Source organism: Anguilla rostrata, chromosome 9 (genome assembly GCF_018555375.3).
Source record: "Anguilla rostrata isolate EN2019 chromosome 9, ASM1855537v3, whole genome shotgun sequence".
NCBI classification, from domain to species: domain Eukaryota; kingdom Metazoa; phylum Chordata; class Actinopteri; order Anguilliformes; family Anguillidae; genus Anguilla; species Anguilla rostrata.
The window spans coordinates 18,633,403-18,656,001 of NC_057941.1; the positions used below are offsets into that span (position 1 = coordinate 18,633,403).

General features: G+C 40.6%; 1 protein-coding gene across 8 annotated transcripts in view; it reads left to right on the top strand.

The window, feature by feature from the left end:
* The first annotated feature begins 2,077 nt into the window (after positions 1–2,077).
* The window catches only part of LOC135263162 (glutamate receptor 4-like), a 70,735-nt gene continuing 50,213 nt past the window's right edge, over positions 2,078–22,599 (top strand). For 5 of the 8 annotated variants that reach the window (XM_064350833.1, XM_064350834.1, XM_064350838.1 and 2 more), the window contains exons 1-2: positions 2,079–2,392; positions 3,379–3,537. In XM_064350833.1, the coding sequence (XP_064206903.1) occupies positions 2,305–2,392; positions 3,379–3,537 (247 nt within the window). In that variant the 5' untranslated portion in view covers positions 2,079–2,304. Of the gene's footprint in view, positions 2,393–3,378; positions 3,538–22,599 lie in introns of all 8 variants that reach the window. The other 3 variants (XM_064350836.1, XM_064350837.1, XM_064350840.1) reach the window with 2 other exon arrangements.

Here is a 22,599-nt window from a genome sequence, read left to right on the forward strand (position 1 = left end):
CACCCTAGATGATTAGTGGCATTCATAATCACAAAATCAAAGGAATCCAAGCCATGCTTCATTTCCTTCTGCAACAATGAATCGGAACAAGAAACCTTGCTACCAGGGAATGTGAATGGATTCAGGAATGTGCAGCGTGACTGTTTTCTAAAACCACTATAATCTTTACTTTTAGAAGCAAAGAAACAAAGTAAAACAGCTGTGTGATACCTGTAGTAGAACTCATTCAGAGTGAGTGTTCATTCTGAGTAAGTACTACTCCTGTAAGACAGAGGACCACAAAACCCTGAATACTTTACAATGTGTGTCACTGTAAGGTAGTCAGAAACTTCCTTCATCACATACAAAAATGGTTAGAGGCAATTAGGAACATACACTAAAACTGAAATAATATTTTAAAAACTCCAGAAAGTGAACTATCCCTTTAAAGTACATTTCTATTGCATTGTCACTATCACTTTCCTCAGACTTAATCATTGGGTATTTTATTGTGTGGTTCTTATACAGATTTTATTTGTTCATCATTATAAAAATCTTTACAACTGTATCGATCTATATAACATGGGAATTCCCTGGACAGCACAAAGGTAGTACTGACACCAGGAAAGGGAAGCAAAAATGGAACCTAATTTGAAAGACAAGACTGATAAAACCATTTTCAACATGTCCAACCTGACATACATCACAGGGAAGGGTAATCTATATGACATTGCCAGCAGCAGTCTTTCAGAACACTGTGGATATCTAAACCTTTTTATTGCTTGTTTAATAATCATCCATCTTGTAGTAGAGAGAGGGTAGAAGAGCAATCACCACGGAGACCTTCAGATAGAGCTGTTTAAATTATCATTATGAATTCTCATCTCAGTCAATGCATTCAAGCTATTCACATAATTTGTCTATAATTCAAGAGGTGGAAAATACATTGTAGAGAGAGTAAGAGTTCACAATGCCAGTGAATTTCAAATAACAGTTCTATAGCCTTCTTACTTGACCTGAATGTCATGATAGCGCTTCCCAACATGCACTGCTATTCAAAACGATATTGTAGTGTGCATGGTTTCATTTCAGACAAAATGTGTTCACCTCAACAGGCTAATGGTGCGGATTATTGAGGACTCGACTATTATCATAAAAATAAAAATTTACTTTATTTATGGAGCACCTTTCATACAAGTTGTTTGTAGCCCAAAGTCCGTCACAGAAAACATTATTTCACAGATCTTAAAATGCTATCTTTCAAAGAGAAGTGGAAATACTGTATGTGGCTCTTGTTCGTTGCTTAATTATCTGTACTGAGGTGGTCAATACACTGCAAACATAGCCAACTAATTATTACACGCCGTCGATGCGTGAGGGAGACACGATAATTTCAATGTTATTAGCATGGCTGTAACTAAAAACATTTGTGGTTGCTTTACTAAAACCGTATCCTAACTTGACAGTGTTGCCTAGCTGCACCTGTTATACAAGAAAGGTCGCGTTGAATTTGAGGGAGTATGTAGCATGGAGACTGTGTCCTCTAAATAATAGCCCTTCAGAAATATTTTAGCAAAGTAAACTGCGTAGAATAAAAAACTGCATCTATGAGGGAAAATTGAGACCAATTTGTCTAGAAATCAATTTCGAGGACGGCATTATTTTTTACTATTTTTACACATCATAGATATTGTTACGCGGTGTGTATGTGTGTGTGTGCGCGCGCGGATAGCTGCATTACAAGTTCCCAAACTGATTCCAAATTTGGTAGGCTACTTAGGCAGGTTATTTGCGATATGTGTGTTCCAGAAATCAAGTATAGCGACGAGATAATACCGTCGCTATACAGAATTTTCTGTCAAGCAGCGTGGATGAGGTAACTAAAATAATGACAGTAGGTTACTGCAACTACCTCACATTATCACCAACTCATTTGATGAAGCATCAGATAATCCTTCCCGAAACTAGTCCAAACGCATTGAACGATTGGGCCAGAAGGAAATAGTAAAAAGACGGCAGGAAAGGAAAATGGGAATAGGATACGTACAATTCTGAAGGGTGGGGGGGGGGGGGGGGTGTCTACAGGGTCGAGAGAAAGCGCATGTCTCATCTCCCTCAATGCAGGCAGCCGCTAGACTGCCCACCACTGGTGACTTTCCCCCATCTTGCATGTAACGTTAACCACCGGACGGATCCACACCAGCGGCCGTGGGCACTGCGGGAAAAAAACACCCGGGATGGATTGCTAGTAGTCGGTTTCTCTTCATTCTCTCTCTCCGTGTGTCACCATCCTCAATGTCTCTCAACAGTTTTTAACTAAACAAAATGAGGATTAATTGCAGGCAGCTTCTCTTGCTATTTTCTGGCTTTTGGCGGCTGACAATGGGAGCTTTTCCGAGCAGCGTTCAGATTGGTAAGTGAGGTCTATTTAATGTACATTTTTTTGGCCGCTGGAATTGCCTTACGAGTTTTTTTTTTTTTTTTCGTTCTAAGTGACAACACTGATTCATAAGTCTTTTGAAATATGTCTTCACATGCAGTGTAATCAAATAACATAAACCAATCAAGGCATATTTTAAAAGGCTAGTTGTTCGTTCGCATTTATGGTTTTATGTCAAAGTGTTAAACATATATTATATATTACTGCCCTAGTCTCATATATGTTTTAGCATGCTTTGTTCTGGCAATATATTTCATTTTAAGCGTCACTGCAGCATTCTCTTCGCCAGTCTCGGACGGGATGTTTCGCCTGCACAATCGGATCATTGATGAGCTCCCTTGAAAGTTCATAAACGATTACTGTTCTATAGTGGTTTAATTCGGCCATTTCAGTGTACAGGATTGTTATTCGTGTTTTTTTTTTTTTTTTTTCTTTTGACGGAGCTGGTTTAATTTATTCCAGTATTGCATCATTTATTGTGAAGTAGCAAAGACCCTGCTCATATGAGATTCCTGTCGCTGTCTCAACCTGCAGATAAACTTCACATGTGAAATATCGTGTTAAATATGGTCCTTTGATTTCACAAGACGTTCGTTTAATCGACGCAGTATTTGTACAGGAATTACATTTCCCCACTTGGCTGTATTTGCAGAGGTTGACAGGTATCTTATAATTTTATTCGTATAAACTGAAACTTAAAAAAACGTTCCATGCGGTCATTCTCGGTTGAATTTAAGCATTCAAACAACTCGTTTTTCAAAACACTTATTTCCTTGCACTATATTAGATGTATATTGCCCCTGGTTGACTGGCGTAAGAGATATATGGGGCACTTAAATGCGTATTTGTCATTACTGTTGATTTTCAAATGCAAAGCATCCTTTAGCTCGAGGAATATAAAATTCATACCTTATCTCTCTTTTCCCACCCTCTCTCTCTCTCTCTCTCTCTCTCTGCAGGTGGGCTGTTCATCAGAAACACAGATCAGGAATACACTGCATTTCGTTTAGCAATCTTTCTACACAACACCAGCCCAAATGCCTCAGAAGCACCTTTTAACCTGGTCCCTCATGTGGACAACATTGAGACAGCCAACAGCTTCGCAGTTACCAATGCCTGTAAGTAAGCGTGGGGACAGACGGCGTGCGTGTGATTCGACCGCAGTGGTGGAGGGGTGGGGTGTGGGTGTAATAGCGAGGAAGGTTCTGTTTGTGGCCACCAACTTCACAGTTATGGAGGTGCCCCTGTCAGCACCTCTGAGAAGTGTAATTCAGCTTCAAGCATCCATTCATCTTGACCTTGTTTTTACCAAGCTGCTGCTGCATGTGTATTCCCTGGATCACACCCAGTGTCAGGGATCTGATCATCTGCTATGCTGTGGGAACATTACATTCCTGGGTTGCTGAATGGCATGCATTTCAAACAAATGCATTTTATCGGCCTCGTCCGTGTTCTTGCTTCCAATGGCAAAAGGAAGCCACTGTCTGTTCTTAACATGGTTGTTGTAGGTGTGTATGCCATTGTGAGTGCATGTCTGCAGCAGAGTGTTTGTGTGTTTGCGTGAGGGGGATGGGGGATGGGGAGGTTTGATTGGGTGAGCTTTTCATTTATTGTGCTCAGAATGCAGGTTAATTCTGTCATTGTTGTTTGAAAGCCGTTGCTGGTGGCCCCTTGATTTTGGTCTTTTGGAGTAAAAATGGCATCGGGCCTTATTATGGCGTGAATTCAGATGTGCCTCGGGCAGCGTTGGTCTGGGTACGTAGTGACTTGGTCTCTCTGCTTTCATGACGCCACATGATGGCTCTGCCCGGCCCCCCTCCCAGGCTTTTGTCATGTCCCATCATTCTCACGCTCGCTCTTCCCTGAGGTCGGCGCGGCTCGGTCGCTGTGTGGGTTCACACTCGCGCCCACGCACAGCGTCACACGGCGGTGGTGCTCATCGATGTCAGAACCGAGTGAACCCTGGGCATTCGGCTGCCTTCCCCTGCGCTGGATGCTGCTCCTGTTGTTTTTGTTTTCTTTCGTTTTCTAGCGGCCGTTTTTATCCCTCATCGGGGAGACATTCCACTGCGAAGGGATGAGTAGCCTGTCCCGATGATTCTTTACCTCCAGGGTCAATACAAGTAAATACTAAAAAGCAAAGCAATTTTTCTTTTCTCTTTTATCTACAGCGTGGTATTAGAAAATCAATGGCTAAATCAAGCGCAGAATGTGCGTGGGTGACTGATGTTCTAAAAAGGGACGCTCTGACCTTGAGGATTTCCTGGTTGCAGAAGCGTGAAAAGGTCATAAACCGTGATACCTTTTTAACAGTCGGTTTCATTTAAGAATTGCACACATATTACTGCACGGTCCCTTGATATCGGCACTGCTGGATGTTCATCTCCCACTGCAAAGCATAAAGCCTCTTATGACGGTGGGAAGCCGCAGAAGTCATTTTGATTGCATTCGCAGTATTCCCCTGTCTTGACAAGCAAACCATGTGAATTGGAGTGTCTTAGAATCACTGCATCTTTTCATCTGGAAATGTTAAATTACTGGCCATGTTAGTTTTTTGTACATTCCAAATATAGATTATGAAATCTCAGTGGGAGCTAAACTGACTGGAAGAGCTCCAAAATTCCTTTTGAGAAAGGACAGAGACATTTTGCCTTTTTCTGAAGAGGCATGTTTTCATTTTGCCAGTGAACTTGGTTAGCAATGTTCAAAGGAACTGCCATTACCTTCACAAGCAGAATATTTTTTAAATCGTATTGACAGACACCCTTCATGACTATTTTACAATTTAATGAGAAACAGGCAGAATAAGTTTGATGTATGTGTATATGAAACATGACCAGAACATTTCCGTGTTGTTGAAACTTTTTTCCTTGTTGTACTATCTCAAAACCAAATAAATATCATAGCCGACCCTGTCCCTCATTGTTCTTAAAACATTAATTGCTTACTGAGTACCTGTTAAGGGTGTCTTTAGAGGCACCTGCTTTGCCAAACTCCAAATTTAGTTGTCACAAAAAAATTGTTTCATGTGCATAAAATATGCATGCATATTTGCACTACAGTGGCTCATCATAGAAGATGGAAGATAAACAAAAGTGAATGAAGATATGAGGCAGTAAAGCATTTTACTGTTGCTGTTTATTTAAGTGCTGTGGGTTTGCGACTGCAGGGTTGCTGAAAATATCATCTTCGTCTCAGAGGATCTGATATCATGCCTTCAATATTTTTGTGGCGGTGTGGGGAGAGGTCATAAAGAGAGGTTTTCGCTCACATCTTTCAGGATTACTTATCACTGGGAATGGTGGGAAACAGAGACATTAACCCTGTGCCGCCCACCAAGGCCACACTGCCTGCGTTGACTTTGAAAAAATACGTTCTCTGGACTGGAATTATCTTTCTGGAGTCAGGCATTCACAGGGCTCACTGAAATGATTGACATGCAAAAGCTTTAAGTCTGAGCTCTCATCTCATAGCTGCTGTCCTTTGGCGTGGCACATGCATGGCCAGTGGTGACACTGGCGGTTCCATTTGCTAGAAAAACGACATCCTGGAGAAAACAGTTGAGAGACAGGGGGAAACTGGGAGGGACCCAATAAACTGCAGTCTGAGGGACGTGGCTAAGGTGATACACCTGCTTGAACCATGAGTTAACTGGTTCTTAATTGGCAACAAGCGAGAGTGGGTTAACCTGACTGCGAGTTTAATCACAGGAGAGCAATTGTGCACGTTATGAATTTTTGTCCCCCCTGAACTGCACTTTAAAAGACTCCATTAAAAGAGGAAGACAAACAGACCCACTTCCCGTAATGATCGCGGGCCGTATGAAGTGAGTGAGTAACAAATGAACGGACATGCTGTGCGTCCCTCCGAGCAAACGCGGCGCGCAATCCATGACCGGATCAATGGACCGCATGGCCAGAGGATGCTGGGAAGCGTGTAATCGAAAGGGACTGCACTGAGCGGGGGCTCTCGATGCCCGGCTCGGCCCGGCTCATCTGTCACCGTTTACATTCAGATTAGAGCATAAAATGTTGTTTCCTTGTTTTTTCCCCCTCTTCGTTGAGATTTCGGTGTCAATCGACAGCGACTGCTTGGGTGTTGGTGCCACCGTCCCCCTTCCTCTTCTTTTGCTTTATGTTCTTAAGATTGATCTAAGAGTAACTGTTTCTATAAGAGCCACATATTCAGGTGAGTGATGCACTCAGTATTCTGTGCTTTGCCTGTGAAGGCGGTGGGGGGTGGGATATCTGTTATAAGCATTGTGCTTTTTGTTCAGACTGGGCCTCCTGAGCCCGAGGGGGGCAGGTAAACGTGATACAGACATTTGAAGAGTCGGGATCTGGCTGTTCTGAAAGGGCACTGCCAAAAGCATGGAGGGGCATCTAGGCACCCTAAAATACCCAGACCAGGTCTCCAAATATTTATATAGACAGCCTTTGAGGGAGTCTCACAGTCGCAGTCGTACTATATCTGCCCATCATCCTAATAAAAGGTTATGGAATTGTAAAGCGCCTCATCAAGAAGCCAAGGTACTGGATGTTCCAACGTACAAATCTCTGTTATTAAATCACACAAAGGCACTGTTCTTTCCCTTCCAGCCCACAATTCTCCATTCAGCCTCCGTGGCTTCAGTGAATGATCTCTTGGATTCTGCCCACGTCCGTCTGAAAGAGGGAGGGAGGGAGGGAGAGTCAGTGGATGGGGCTGGTCAGCAGTAGCTACCCTGAACGCGTGGAGAAGGTCCTCCAGAGGCTGGTGTTGTGGCGCTCGGTGCATGTGCTGAGTGTGTACGCACGGTCAGTGACTGATTGCACTGCAGTACAGACATGCCATTCCTCTGCACCCTGTTTGAGTCAAAGTTTGTTCCAGGGTCCACCCTGTTCTGGGTAGCGCTTTGATGAAAATGAATAAAGCTTTGAAAGATCCTAACCTTTTCTTCATGGGGGGAAGAGCTTACCTCACTCTCCAGAGTGCAATGAGTGTGCATGTGCTTATTGTGTGTTTTAATTTAAAGCATACCCACTGACTTAAGATTCATTCAGCTTTAATGGATTGAAGGCATCACTGCCTGTTGGTCATTGCCCTTGTGTGGTAGCTGTCAAGATATATATATATATATATATAGAAGGATAAGTGTTGCCACATGCATAGCAAGGAAAATTATAATGGAATGTCAGTCCAATTTTCTCCATCAGTGGAGGCAGCCACTTTAATAACAAGGTGTTTCCAGATTACTTACCACCCCTGTTAAAATATAAAATAGATTAGACTTGTCATTTATAAGTGTGCGATGGGGAAAAAAAAGTTTTCCTTGCTTCAAGCTGCAAAGTCATTTGTTTAGAAATGCGCACAGCAGGAATAAAGTTTTGTCCCTGTCCGTGGTGCTGAAACAGCACAAGCGCACCGAGTGACTGTGAACTGCAAATTGTATCCTGGTAAACAGAGACATGGACTGGTCCCTGAACTCAGCATGCATAGTAAAATATAGATTGTGTTGCCACATACCCTTTCATGTCTAAATTATAATGCTATGTACTGATTGTAAAAAGTGTTTATTAGAGTTGCCAGTACTAGGCATCCACAGGAATGAGGGGGACCACAGGACTCATTTAATCCCTTTTATATATTTTAACCCCAAGGGCGGCTGTCCTCAGCCCTCGGTGCTGACTGGTTATGCAACAGCCTAGACTGAACCCACTCGTGTCATTTTTATTTAGACTCTGCCTGAAAGGACAGGCATTAATACAGGGTCTGAGAAGGCACAGTGTAATTTTGCTATAAATATATTTTCCCTAACTACTGCTACCCAAGGGAAATGGAATATCAGCTTACAGGGCACAAAATCATTTCATTGTGTGTTTTTAGCTTACACAAATGTTTTTGCAAGGACACGTTTGGAATATTTTATCTATCCATTGTATTTGTTTATTTCCAGCTGAATACTGTCAATGTCAAAATTTGTATTGATTCAAATGGTATTTGATTCATTAATCATTCACTTATATTAAGCTGTGAGCTTGGGTCATCGTTAATATCAGTAATATTTTTATCTGCTTTTTACTGGTTGCCTTTAGCTTTAGATGGGTTTCATGAAGTTCTTTTTCTCCATCAAGTTAAACTGCACATGTAATTCTTGTTGTGAAGGCATGGCATATTTATTAGCCTATGGAGAAGTATTGTGATAATGAGCAGTGTGAGTCCATGCCATTTCCAGAAGCTATAGAATAGCTGACCGTTCCTGACCTTTCTGCTGTCCTGGTGCTGAGACCCTGTAGACAGACCATAGCTTGTCTGCCATTTTGATATGAATGGAGTCTCTAGGTTACTCCAAAATAGTCTATGCATATAATGGAACATACACAGAGGAAATGGCTACCGTTTATATGTTTTGAAAATCTTTTTTTTTTTATCAGAGAGAGAGTGAGAGAGAGAGAGAGAGAGAGAGAGATTTAAGGAGTTTACCCATTTCTACAAATTCAGATTTAATGTGTTCTAATTAGGGGTGTACAATATGTTGATCTTAGAATGTGAAAGATTGAAATTTCAGATCTCTAAAATTTAGAGAGATTGGAAGTATCATTGGAAGGTTCAGAGCTACTGTACATTCCATCAGAACTGTTTAACTGAACGCTCGCTAATACTGCTCCTAGGCTCCATTTTAACCCCTCCTGCCCCATTGCCCCACAAGCCAATAGCATCATACATAGCAGGCAGTACCTCTTAACACGAAATACTGGATTGGATAGCTTGTTTACCTGATTAGCATTCTTTTGTAATACCCCTCTAACCTGAAAGCATACCGCAGCATGGCTGACACAGAAAAATAATTTAATTTCCGATTTATGGTCTAGTCATACTTCAGAGCCCTATTTCAGCCTCACTATGCATTTCATCCTCCGCTGGAAGCTGTGCTTTTTTATTTATAAAAAACCTGACTCAAAATTCCTGCAATTTCAGCATTTTTTAGCTGTTTTTATTTAGCAAAAATGCATGTGAGTGCTGTTTACATTTTGAAACAGGTGTGGTATTTATTAAAATATGTTTGAATGAGTGGTCTTTCCGTTATTCTTTCATTAGCATTTTAAATACTTCAATGCTATAGGCAGTGTTTGTTTTCTTTTGGGTCTGTATTTTCTTAAAATGGTGCAAATAGAGAATTGTATAGTTACCAGTTTGGTTGTAGTGTACCGAAACTTGGAAAATAGTCTTAGAAAAGCAACCTGAGAAAAAAAAACATAACCCATATTGTGAATTGGTATTTATCCTAAAAAAATTGTGATATGACATTTTGGCTATATCGCCCACCCCCTAGTTTGAATGAATATCAAAGTACAGTCTCAATTTTCAATGTGCTAGACTGTCATTCTGTATTCAAACAACACTATGTCACACAACTGAGTCGACCTTTGCTCTTTCATTTTGCAACCAGCAAGCAAGCATGACTTGACATATGGGTCAGTTTACATGTAGTAACTGACAGCTTAACAAGCTCTGAGAAACGAGACATTCATGCTCCCCTGAACCCCCATCAGTAATACAGATGAGACACTCTCTAATACAGGAGAAGGTATGTTCTGTATATACCGGAGCTAGTGATGTAATTAACCTGAATCTACGTAACTTCTACTTGAACCACATCCATCTGACTCTTGCTTTTGCTTTTGGCATTATAACAGCTATAATTAGGCTTCATGGGGAATTACATTTTGACTTACTTTTAAAAACCATAGTTTCCTTTCCTGGCATTACAAACCCAGCAGTTTATTTCTAATAGCACATTTTCTCACTTCATTTGTGCTTTGTAATAATAAAACTACAATAAATACAACTGTGCTTGAAGGGCTACCCTTGTAGCCTTAATTGATAGAAATTAATAATTTATAGGTGTTTTACCAAATTACGGAAAGAGATGCAACAATTTTTATTTCTACCATTACTTTGAATAGATTGATATTAAATTGTCCCCGGAATGTGCCGTCACTCAGGTGACCACTTAACCTTCACTTAACTTTCTAGGCATGTAACAACGCTCACACAGTATTATGGGCTGTCTCTTGAGCTATTGTAATGATAATAGGTGAGGATATTGCATTTTATTTCACTGGGTATTTATGGTTTGAACCCTCTGGTTAGTGTTAATTTACTGAGGTGGTGTCATCTTGGGTGAGATATTGGGTACAAAATCCATTGATTCAAAAGGCAGAAAAATAACGAGGCAAGTCGTTTGAAAAGGTGCAGGGAATTACATGAATACATGTTCTATCCAAACTGACGTTCATGTACCATAAGTGTGTCATTGTTTCTCCTATGTCAGTGTGACCCAGCTTCATTGTGTTGAGTGTCCAGTTACATGTGTTAAAATATTCATATGCACAGATTCACCGAAGAATTGTGTTTTGTATGGTGCATCCAACTAAACAGTAGTGTGGTAAGGTATATAATCTAATCCTAGCCATGTTAGAGCTGACTGTGGCTGGCAATCCAAAATGAGAAATTTTCTCATATTAGCATCCTTTACTATTTCAGAGCATTTCAAAACCTCATAGCTCATCCTATCTAGGCATAGTCCTAGTAAATTGATGGGCCCAATGGTCTGGTGTCAAATCTAGACTGTGTCAGTGCTTGACTGCGGCGTCACCCAGGGGTGGGGGGTTTCAGGCAGCCGAAATGATTGTGTCTCATCACGCATCGGCGACTGCTACTGGTCAATGGGGTGCCCGCAATTCTACCTCTTAAGCTGTACTTAAAATGTCTTCCTCCAACTCATGTTTGTGCAAGCTCGACTGACCAAATATAGCATGACACGAAGCTGTGGTTGACATCACATGCTTCTAAGGAGAACACCACCTTCTCCAAAATTAGGGCATTCCAGAGTGCAGAGAGAGAGAAAAAGGGGGGGGGGGTAGAAAAATAGTGAAAAGAAAAGAGGAAAAACCACCCTTCAATTATGAAAGATTTCAAAATTGACTGGTCAGATTAGATTATATGTGATACTGTACCATACTGTGCAAGAACAACAAAAACAATTAGCTGATTATAGTATAGTGCAACATTTCCCTCCAGTGCAATGGCCACGTTCTGTGACCTGTATAGTAAAGGGCCGATTTGTCATATTCATGATGGCATCTGGAACATCGGCTGTGATTCCTGCAGCCATCCCTTGACTGCACAGCCATGACTGCACACCAAGCATAACATGATATGGTCCAGGGGCTAAAAGCCAGTTCCAGTGAGTGGGTCTTGAATTTCACAGCATTGCAGACAGCAGTATACGGTGGTTTGAAAGCACATTTCACTGTGGAGAAAGATGCTCTACTAATGCAAACACAGAGTCAGGAAGCCAGGACAGTGATCCATAACTGGCTTTCTCTGGATATTTTCTCTCTCTCTCTCTCTCTCTCTCGCTCTCTCTCTCTCTCTCTCGCTCTCTCTCTCTCTAACACACACACACACACACACACACACAGAATGAGGCTGGTTAATGAAGCAAACACTGCCTCTGATGATTCTTGGAGAACACTCACAAAAGGATTTTCTTCCCAGAGCTCCAGGCAAGTCTCCAGTATTTCTCCTAGTGTTAATGGGTCACAGGCAGGCTGGAGAAGTCTCAGCTGAACACAGGAGATCGGGGTCTGCTGAACGTCTAACAGGGACTAGGGAGATGTTCCTGATGGAGCAACACGGTCTCTAATTTGGTAAGCTTGTATTGGCCAATTCTTGTACCACCACATAAGGTTCTGCACCAAAGCCTCATTGACTCTGATTTTGAGGCTGCTGCTGTGGTTATCTTTAGGTCTGATTTTGGCTTTCAAATCCAACACCAAGATCATAATCTATTTGGAATCATGGTGGCAGGCTGCTCATTCACTCATTTTTGTTTTGCTGACCAGTACCATGCGTCATAATGACCCCGAAAGGCTTTTCTCAGGAGATTTGGTGGACTGTGTGAACTTTGATGATTCATTTGACCCAAATGGTTGCCACTCTAAATGCCGCAGCTGTTCTGTTGGGTGAATCATACCAAACTGCAAAGCCTTGGGATTTCATAGACAAATTGACCTCACAGAAAGTGGGACCCTGCTATTGTGGTATTGAACAGCTGTAATTTCCCTGGTGAAAACACAGCTGTATAAATGGGTAATGTGTCAAAGAGTGAAATATTGCACCTTTGCCCAAGCAGGTAATTAATGTAACAGTGTATACAGTGTATAACAGTGCTGGGGTTAAAGACCCACTGTGGGGCCGGGGGGTGATGGCAGGTAGAGAGTGTGCACCAGCAATTGGCGTATACAGCGTCTCCATGGAGACATTTGAAAAAATAGTTTAGTTAGGCCCTGTGGGAAAGTGAGCAGAAAGGTTATACCTTCACATTAACAGGGCAGTTGGGTCACATGTGATGTTGTGTGCCTGAGGGAATCATGTACGTGTTTGTGTGTGTGTGTGTGTGTGTGCTTGTCAGTCTGTCTTTGTGTATGTGTATGTGCATGTGTGTGCTCTCATATCTCAAATCCTTGTCTCTTAGCTGAAAATACTGTGTGCATCAGAACAGAGTGAGGTTGAGTATGGTCTATGGTGGCTTTATTAAACAACACAGATAAATTCAATACATAAAATAATGGAACAAATCTCATTATAGACAGCAATGAGGTCACAATCAAAATAATTTCTGTAGAGATTTACAGATGTCTGTTCAGATTATTTTACTCACCATAATACTTCTGCCTCAACATGAATTTCTCTATATAATTGTATAATTATACTCTTAATACCAAACCATAATGCCATCTAGACACTTTGGTATTTTCTTGTGATTTGTTGGATGGGTAAGCCTTGTGCTGTTGATACTGTAACTTGATATGTGCATTATGCAAATTTTAGAAATTCTTATAATGTGGAAAATGACTTCTAATTGTCTGAAATTCCCTGGATGAAGTTGCATGAAGTACTACAGCAGGTTAATCAAGTGAGCGTATAAGTATAAGGTCATGCTTTAAAATTTAGTATTTTCATTGCTTGTTTTAAAGTCTTATTTCCTATATTAGAAGGTATTTAACCTACATGCACTGTATGTTTAAAACTGACACACATTCTACAATAAGTGCTGATTAAAACAAGTAATATGAAACTGTTATAGCAACTTTCTGTGTAATTGTGCCATCTCTCACATCTCTCCAGCTGATTTATCTCACCTTGGTTAAGCTGTCAGCCATTAGGGAAATACAAAGTTGGGAAGGTTTTTCCAGACACATTTTTTGTGAAAATAATAAGAGCTCTAAAATAGAGTCTTCACACACAGACCCAGTTACACTGAATTAATATTGATATATAGATACAGTAGGTGTCAGTCAATAAGGCAAATCCTCCCTTATTTTATTGGTTAAAAAAGATTTAACAGTGCTTCATATTTAATTAACTGTGTGCCCATCCGTCATTGATTTTCAAATGAAACTATGTTTCCATTTATGAAATGCTTGATTCTAGTTTTAAAAATCCATTTACTTTTAAAATTTCATTTCCAAAGGTATGTTCGTCCAATTATTTAATTATGTAATAGCTGTGTTTGTGCTGGACATAGCGTTTTTGTGGAAAACAAACCTGTTATTTCTGTCCAGTTACAATATGGTTCAAAGCCATGTATTATTTGCAATTTAATTGGTATAGTAGTAATGTGACACATTCTCCTTATTTAAAGACATTGGCCAGAAAGAGGTAATGTGAAATTAGCACAGAGATAGTTTTATGCCCTGATTTGAATCCTGTTATCTGACAACGGGAGTTTTGACGTTGCATTATCATGTGCAGCCCCAGTACGGAGAAATAAATCCTGCTTACATCAGTGTATTGAAATGTTTAGACATTAACCATCCATCCAAAAGTTGCTGTGTCATTCCAACGGAAGGGCAAAGCTAGCCATTCATCCTGCTCATTTCACTGGTCCCAAATGAAAAGTGACACAGAAGTAACTGTGAATATCCCAATAAGAGAACTGTGACCTTTAATGTTCAAGGAAGGAACTGCATTTCATGTTGTCCACATAAATATAAGGGGAGGGGGGCTGGAGTGGCCTGTAATGTCCACATTCAGAAAACAGAAAGACTGTGTCCTGTGTTTCCCAAATCTGGATGAAGGTGGCAGTGAGGTTGTGTGTCTGTCCCAACCATCCCCCTCAGCTTGGCCTTTGTCCCATAGAGAACATTTCCTCTGCCATAACCTATAAGCTGCATAAGCCATCTCCCAGGCATCCCATGCGAGCCCTCCGGTTGTGAGCGCCTGTGGAGAGATGAGCGGCCATGCACCTCAGACAGTTGTTGCCCTACATCTTTATTAGTGTGCCAACCAGTCCTACGATGGAGTCTTCAATCTCCCAATGTACCTTACTTGCCTGTGCTATCCCACCTTTTCTCTCATATAATTGGGCAGAGTTATACTGACCACTCCAAAGGTGGTCTTTTGTGACAAGTATTTGGTGCAGTGCTATGAATTAACATTGCACTGCTAAATACCTCATTTATCGGTATAAAGAGCCCTTCCAGTAAGCAAAAATCTTAGTCTTCAGTTGATGTACAGTAATCAGTTCATTATCCTCCCTTATGCATCTGCCCATTCTTCCCTAATCTGGTCTCATTGTGTCTTTCTGCTGCTGCTTTATTCTCTCTCTCTTTCTTTCTCTCTCTCTCTCCCCTTCCCTCCCATTATTTCCCATTTGGGAATAAGCAGCGAACAAATTTCATCACAGTTACAACTTGTCACTACACCTCACTCAGAGAGTCTACCACCCGCTGCAGTAATTATTAATTTTATTATTAGCTTTTCTATGATGGGCCAATATTGTCCAGTGGGATTTCTTTAATTTCCCAATGTACCATTTATCAGTCTAACGGGTAGAACTCATTGACCACATTAACATGGACAAAATATTGAGATTAATGATCCTAATTCTAGTAAAAGTCATATTACCATTATTCCATTTACATGCACCATGAAAGGAATAACCCTTATCCCAGGGTTAGGCTGAATATTCCGTTTACGTCCTTATGTCGTTGCTAATTGACGGCTCCTGGAAATCCTTCTGGTATTGCTTTGCTTTGTTCTAGTGGCAGTTTGGTGTAATGATTAGGGAACTGGACTTGTAACCTAGAGATTGCAGGTGTGATTCCCCGGTGCATGCTTAACCTGAATTGCGTGAGTACAAGCTCCTGATCTATAAATGGATACTACATAAAAATGAGAATGTTGTTTAAGTCACTCTATAAAAAAGCGTAATGCCCATGATGTTTCTTTGCCTTAAAATGAGGCCAATTATTAACGTGTTACACATTGTTTTAACACAATTAATGAAATTTTATTTTGAATTAATCGTGTGCGATAACCGTTGACAACTGGGTCGGCAGTGTAGTATAATGGTTAAGGAAGTGGTCTTGTAACCTAAGGGTCACAGATTCCCAGGAAGGACACTGCCACACTACTCTTGAGCAAAGTACTTAACCTGCATTGCTTCTGTATATATCCAGCTGTATAAATGGATGCAATGTAAATGCTGTGTAAAAGTAGTGTAAGTCGTTCTGGATAAGAGCGTCTGCTAAATGCCTGTAATGTAACAACCCTACATGCATTGCTTTCAGGGTCTTCCACCTGTGTCTAATTTATGTGGTTTGATTGAGCTCAGCATCTTTAGTTTTGTGTGCTACAGCCTTAAATAAATCGCTATTTCAATGTTTTCTGTGTTGTACAACGTTTTTGTTTGAATGCAGAAATTAAGATTTCTGTCTCATCTTCTGTCCAGAAATGGGGACTTTGTGTCTGGCACAACATCTTTTAGAGTAAACTAGCTGGCTGACTTAAACACTCAAGACACCTTGTGGAACTGTACATGCATAGACTTTAAGAGGTGCAAATGGAATAAGATGTTTACATGCTTTTCATTTGCATATTATTACAGGCATATACAACCTATTTTATTCAGATTTTGCATGTATGTTTTCATTTTCACAAGAGTATTTAATTGGGCTACTGTATATCATAACCCAAATACCTGAGTTTTCTGAATAAGATCATAATAATGATGGACATGTACATAATGTGTCAGTTTTCTCAAACAAGCACTTCAATCATAGTAAAAATGCAAAAATTTGGGAAGTGATAAATCATTTGGTAATCATGAGTTTTCAGCCGACAGGAGTCTCGACTGGAATGCCATTGGGAGAGCTGTGCACTTGGCTACACTGTTGCTCACTGCTCCAACTTGAAGCTGTGCTTTACAAAGGCGTTTCAAGGCTTCAATCAGATAGTTTGCAAAATCAGTCAAACAGATGTTTTTTCTCAGTTTAATTCAGAAGTAAATACTGGAAGGATCATTTTTACGAAACATTCAGGGATGTACAGAGGCACACTGAAATACGTAAGTGAATTGACTTTAGTTGGTCTGCAGATTAAACTTCTCGTTCAAAGATGGACCGAGTGCTGGACTGATAAACCTGGATGAAATGATAAGCTGCAATAATAAGAGTTATAAGCAGTGACTGAGAAATGGAGAGATCTACATATCTGAACATTCTTGTTTGTCAGCCTGCAGATTGAAGGGTTGATTGTGGTTGTATAAGAACAGGCAATGGGAAAGGAGATTTTGTTGGCATCATACATACAGCGGCCACTGCAGAGAGCTCCTGCCCTCTCCTGCATTCCAGTCCTCCTCCCCGCTGCGCCGTTCCCTTCCACCTCCCAGCATACGGGTGAGCTGCAGAGCCGAGCCTGATTCCACTTCACCGCCTCGCCGCATAAAGAGCGCACCAGCGCTCTGCTCGTCCATGGGCTCTGTCCCTGTTTATCTGCAGTCGGCTTCATTCACCCCACCCCCCCACCCCTCTCTTCCATTGCTTCCCCAATCTCTGCACTGTTTTGTACAGTGTGTACGGTGCGTCTAGCGCCTTGGCTCAGGTTGTTGATTTGAGTGCTAGGCTAGGCACTGCTGTTGTTCCCTTAGGCTAAAACGTTTGCCCTACCTCTGCGTGAACCAGACCAGAGGCCTGGCTTTGAGAAGAGCAAACGTAACACTTCACAAGACTGTTAGGGATCCACTGCTTCCACTCCTTTTCCCCCTTTGTGTGGAAAGTTCCCTTAATAGATATCCTGAGGTGATGTTCTGCTATTATTACATTGGTAATACAACTACATTTTCTCAAAATGTCACTTCCTGACTAAAAAAAAAAAAAAAATACAAATGTGCCATTATTTTGATAATAATCAGCCAGGCAGCTGTCTGTCAAGGCCTCACAGCCCTCCCATCCTGAGTAAAGAAGTCTATGGTGATTCATAGAGGGCTGCTCTCTGTTGTGCAGTGCCTGTCCAGATCTGCGTCAGAGTGAAAGCCCAACCAAGACTGATGAACGCACTGGCAGACGTGTCCTCAACTCCCTCCCCACTCCAGACAGTTCCCCCTTTACGCGTCTCTGTCCTCCTTTGCCACTGCCAGGTTACATCTCGGGACCAAGTGAGACGGAAAATCAGGCTGATGGGTAAATAATGATGCTAATAAAAGGCACCCAGAGCAGTGCGTGGTGAGTGGCAGTGTGCAGTAGAGTGATAGGTGAGAGGAGAGATGTGGTCTTGTTAACATTCAAAGACAGCATTCTGTGCAGTCCTAACAGCAAAGTAAATAAATAAATAAACCCGGAACTGTGATGCAGTGATAAAATAGACAAAATAGGACAGAGGCAACATCAGGACACAGCCAGGCCTGCCAATGCAGTTGTGAGTAGGGCGGCTATTAAAAAAATGAAGATGTACCTAGGGTAGCTGGTGCCTGACTACACCTCCGTCCTGGCTTCATCATTGAGACAAAATGAAAGTATCATTTTTGCTGCATAGGTGAATTGAAACAGAATATCTTTAATATATTGTAATTCACATAGAATGCAGTTTTATGGACCATGCTAGCTCTTTTTTACAGAATCCATTTACATTTCATATTTTGCAGCTTTCAAATTTCAAAATAACACTTAAGGAACCAAGTGCAGTAACTTCACATCTAAAAAAACATTTTGTCCTTGTTCCTGCACTTTGCTGTACTGAAACTATATTTGGAGAAATCTCTGAACCCTGATTGGCTGTAGCCTTGAGCCTTGCAGGCTCTCTCTCAGAAATCAGTCGTGTGTGTCTTTCAGTAGAGTTGGAACGGTTTATCCCTTGTGTAGCAGCACAGGACAGTGGTCTCCTGAGTCCAGCAGTCATCTTCCTCACATTTGCTGGCAAAAATCTCAGCTCTGAGTGTGTACATTGTAATTCCCCCTTGGCGTGGTGCTGAATACAAATGCCATATTCGGCAACACTCGGATAATGCGTTCTCTCTGAATGTTTTCTCCTCCAGAATTTGGATAATATTTTGATTCTGATCTTTTTTTCCCCACCTCTAATGCGATTCGCTCAGACGTCAACATCAAGTTTGTCAATTAGACACATACATACACACCTGCAGTGATTATAATGGTAAAATCAGGATTTTCTGGCATTATATACAGCTTCCGAGTTAAACTCAATCCACTTCCGGTTTACACCACGCCCACTTGTTTTTATCCAAATACAAATAAATATGTTAGTTGAACAAACACAGATACAAATACAAATAGTGGCATCTCTCTCCACCCCCAATTCCTCTAGATGCCCTTACCCCAGTATAGCTTATATTTAATATATTACTCATTAGACCACTGAAGCATGCACTCTTCGATTACAGATTGCACTGCCAAATTGATCAGGTCATCTTGGCCCAGGAGTGGGTGTCACTCAATACCTACTTACCCTACCCTCCATGTATGCTGCTCTGAGCATCCAGACTACAACACTATCAGGCTACTGTACATCTGTTACTACAGCCTCAGATCTGAGTCACACATCTTATGTAATATCTGGTCAGTGAGAACAGGGAGAAAGAGCATATCACTGCCAGGAGAAGTGTAGAACAGGAACATGAGTTGTCTGGTGAGTCTTAAAAACTTCTCCGTCTGAAACGTCAGCTGCCAAATACCGAAATGACGACGCAACCTCAGGCAGATCAATACTGTATGCATCATGAAACAGAGCCGGTGCCTGGAGGAATTTAATTCTACAAAACCTTCAGAGCAGCAGCCTATAGTCTTAATTCACATTACACACTTCTTGATATGACAGTGGAGAGATGGCTCTTAAGGTGAGCTGTGTTTTAAGTGAAAGTAGGTTCCATTACAGTTTCTTTTTTTTTTAATTCAGTGTGTAATTGTTATTTTTCATTAAAATATCTTGAAAAGAATATGAGTATCTTCGTGCTTGGGTGTTTCAGCATATACTGTAGTTAAAAACACAGTACAGTAAAGATATCTTACAATACTACATTTTCATTCCTGACACATACAATCCAGCTGGATATACAGTATACTGAAACCATTCAGGTGAAGTATAGTATCTTGCTCAAGAGAACAATATTAGTGGACCACCTGGGAATCGACTGCAAGCTCTAGTTCCTTAATTGTTACGCTACACTACTACCCTTGCCACATTGTCAGCTGTTTCCATAATGCTTTGATTAGGTGAGAACATAAGACATCACTGTGTAAGGAAACTCTCTGTATACCCATTGTTGTGCAAACAAATGAGAGGCAATAAGGCGCATTTACTTTATAAACTTATGGCAGGAATGAAAAAACATGACAGGCACAGTGGAATATTATCTTTTTGTCATTTTCTTGGTTGCCTACAATCCATTTGTTCAAAATGAAGAGAAGTGAGACTTCTCTCTGCCAAGTCACAAAAGCAGTGTGATGCAGTGTCAGTGGTGTCCTTCTCATTGTGGGAAAAAATGTTTTTATTGCTTTTAAGTAAAATATATATATATATATATATATATATATATATATATATATATATATATATTATATATATATACACACACTTTTCACTAACTGAAGAGCAGGTCAACTGAATGCCAGTCTACGCTGCCACAGTTATGCACTTGCACACGCGTTCTCCCACTCTTACTTCGGACTGCAGCCAGACGCTGTCTGGGGCCGCGTGTATGCGGAGGAGTTATAAGGAGAAGATCAATGCCATGAGCTGAGACAGCGTGGGAGTTGCAGCTTATGATTCTGGACAATTTAGCAAACCATACCTATCTTCATTCACAGTTAACAGTATGTTTTTTAAAAGGTTCTCTGGAAAGAAGCACCGATGGTTGAAAGCTCAAGGCCTGCTCCCTTATCAGATTTCTACCATTTGGCAATTATTTAAAGAGTATAACCTCAGTGTAGACTGAAATGAGTTTCTGGGAAGACCCAGTAACTGTGGGCCAGATTTTTGTACGTAAAACTTGCAGCACAAACTGTGCGCTGATCAGGTTATGTTGGTACATTTGCAGTCTGCCTAAAAGTAACGTCTTGTTTACTAAGGCTACAGCTAATTGCACCATCAGCAAATGGTACTGCCTACTATTTGGTGGTAACTGAAACATGGTGGTGGGGGTGTTATGGTTTAGCCATGTATGACTGCCATAAATACTGCTCACCAGTCTTCACTGATAATGTAACTGCTGATAGAAGCAGCAAAAATGAATTCTGAAGTGTACAGAAGCATCTTAGCTGATCAAGTTCAACCAAATGCCTCCAAACTCATTGGGTGGCGCATCTTCCTACTGCAATACCATGATCCCTAACATACTGATATAGCAACAAGGAAGTTCAAAGCCAAAACTGGAAAATTCTTGACTGGCCAAATGATTAGCCCAATCTGATACCAGCTGAAAATGTGTTTCATATGCTGAAGAGAAATGTAATGCAACCAGCCCCCAAAACAAGCAGGAGCTGAGGCTTCAGTACAGGCCTGGAAGAGCAGAAGATACTCAGACACCTGGTTTATGGGTCAGAGACTTCATGCAGTCATGGCATGCAAATGATATTCAGTAGGCCTACTGAACATGACTACTTTCATTTACATAACATTAATAGTTCCTGAACATTATGGTGCTCTTAAATGGGGAGCTATGTATAAAAAGTGTTTTCATTTCTACATGGTGAAACTAAAGTGTATTTTAGTTTCAGTAAAGGTAAAAGCTGAGCATGTGCACCTTAGCCTCATGTAAATTGTTTGATTACAAATCTAAAAATGTGGCATGCAGAACCAAAACTAGAGAAAAATATGCCTTTGTCCCAAACATTCTGGAGCTCACTGTAAATGTATAATGGCTTGCTCTGTCTAATTGACTCCCCTTATAATTTTTATAAGGCCATAATTTTTAGGCCAGATAATCGCATAAATTCACTAACAAATGTTATGCATGTTATGCAATTAAGAGAATTCTACTGTATTAAAGTATCAGTCTAATATATTATTTATAGCAATTTACATTATCTAGCTGGCTTATCTGCTTGATGATGGCCACTGAGAAATTTCTCCTAGATGCACATAAACAAGAGGAAACAGAATTTCTGAGCAATTTATTAAATTGGAGTCCCATCTCCTCATTATGTTATCAATTCTGTATTTGACACCAATGGCCTACGTTAATCTGTAAGTCTTACAATTATCTAAAAATAAATAATTAAAGAAATGAATAACACATAATAAATAAAAATAGAGTTTTTACTGCAGCTGTCACCTCAATTACCCATCAAGGCCAACTAATGATTAATCCTTTGAAAAACCGCTTTGTAAATGCATTAAGATTGATGCTAGAATTCCTTGGAGAACTGTTGTCTCTTATTACATTCAAGTGAAAGTGATGTATCCATTTACTGCTTTCACTTGATACTGCGTTGTTATATGCATGCCAAGCTTTTCAAAAACCAATATATATAACACTGGGTGCATCATATATAACATTCTACCAATGTTACCAAAGCATTGAGCAAAATATTCTACTTTTATAGCTACAGTACCAATGTGAGTACACAGGCACAGCAGACTTCAACAGAGTAGCCTACTTGTCTCTGTACCTAGACATATAAAACATTTTAAAATTCCACATTTGTTGCATTTTTAAGATACTTCCAAAGAAACTGATACCTGTGAGCCTCAGATGACATTAGATAATTGAGAAATTATAATTGTCATTGATCCGTCTCCAAATTTGCTAATATTCAGATTTTAGTTTTTTTGGGCCCTGCACTCTGAAACTACAGCTCCCACTTTGGAGGATGCTTTGTGATCTAAGCTGTGAG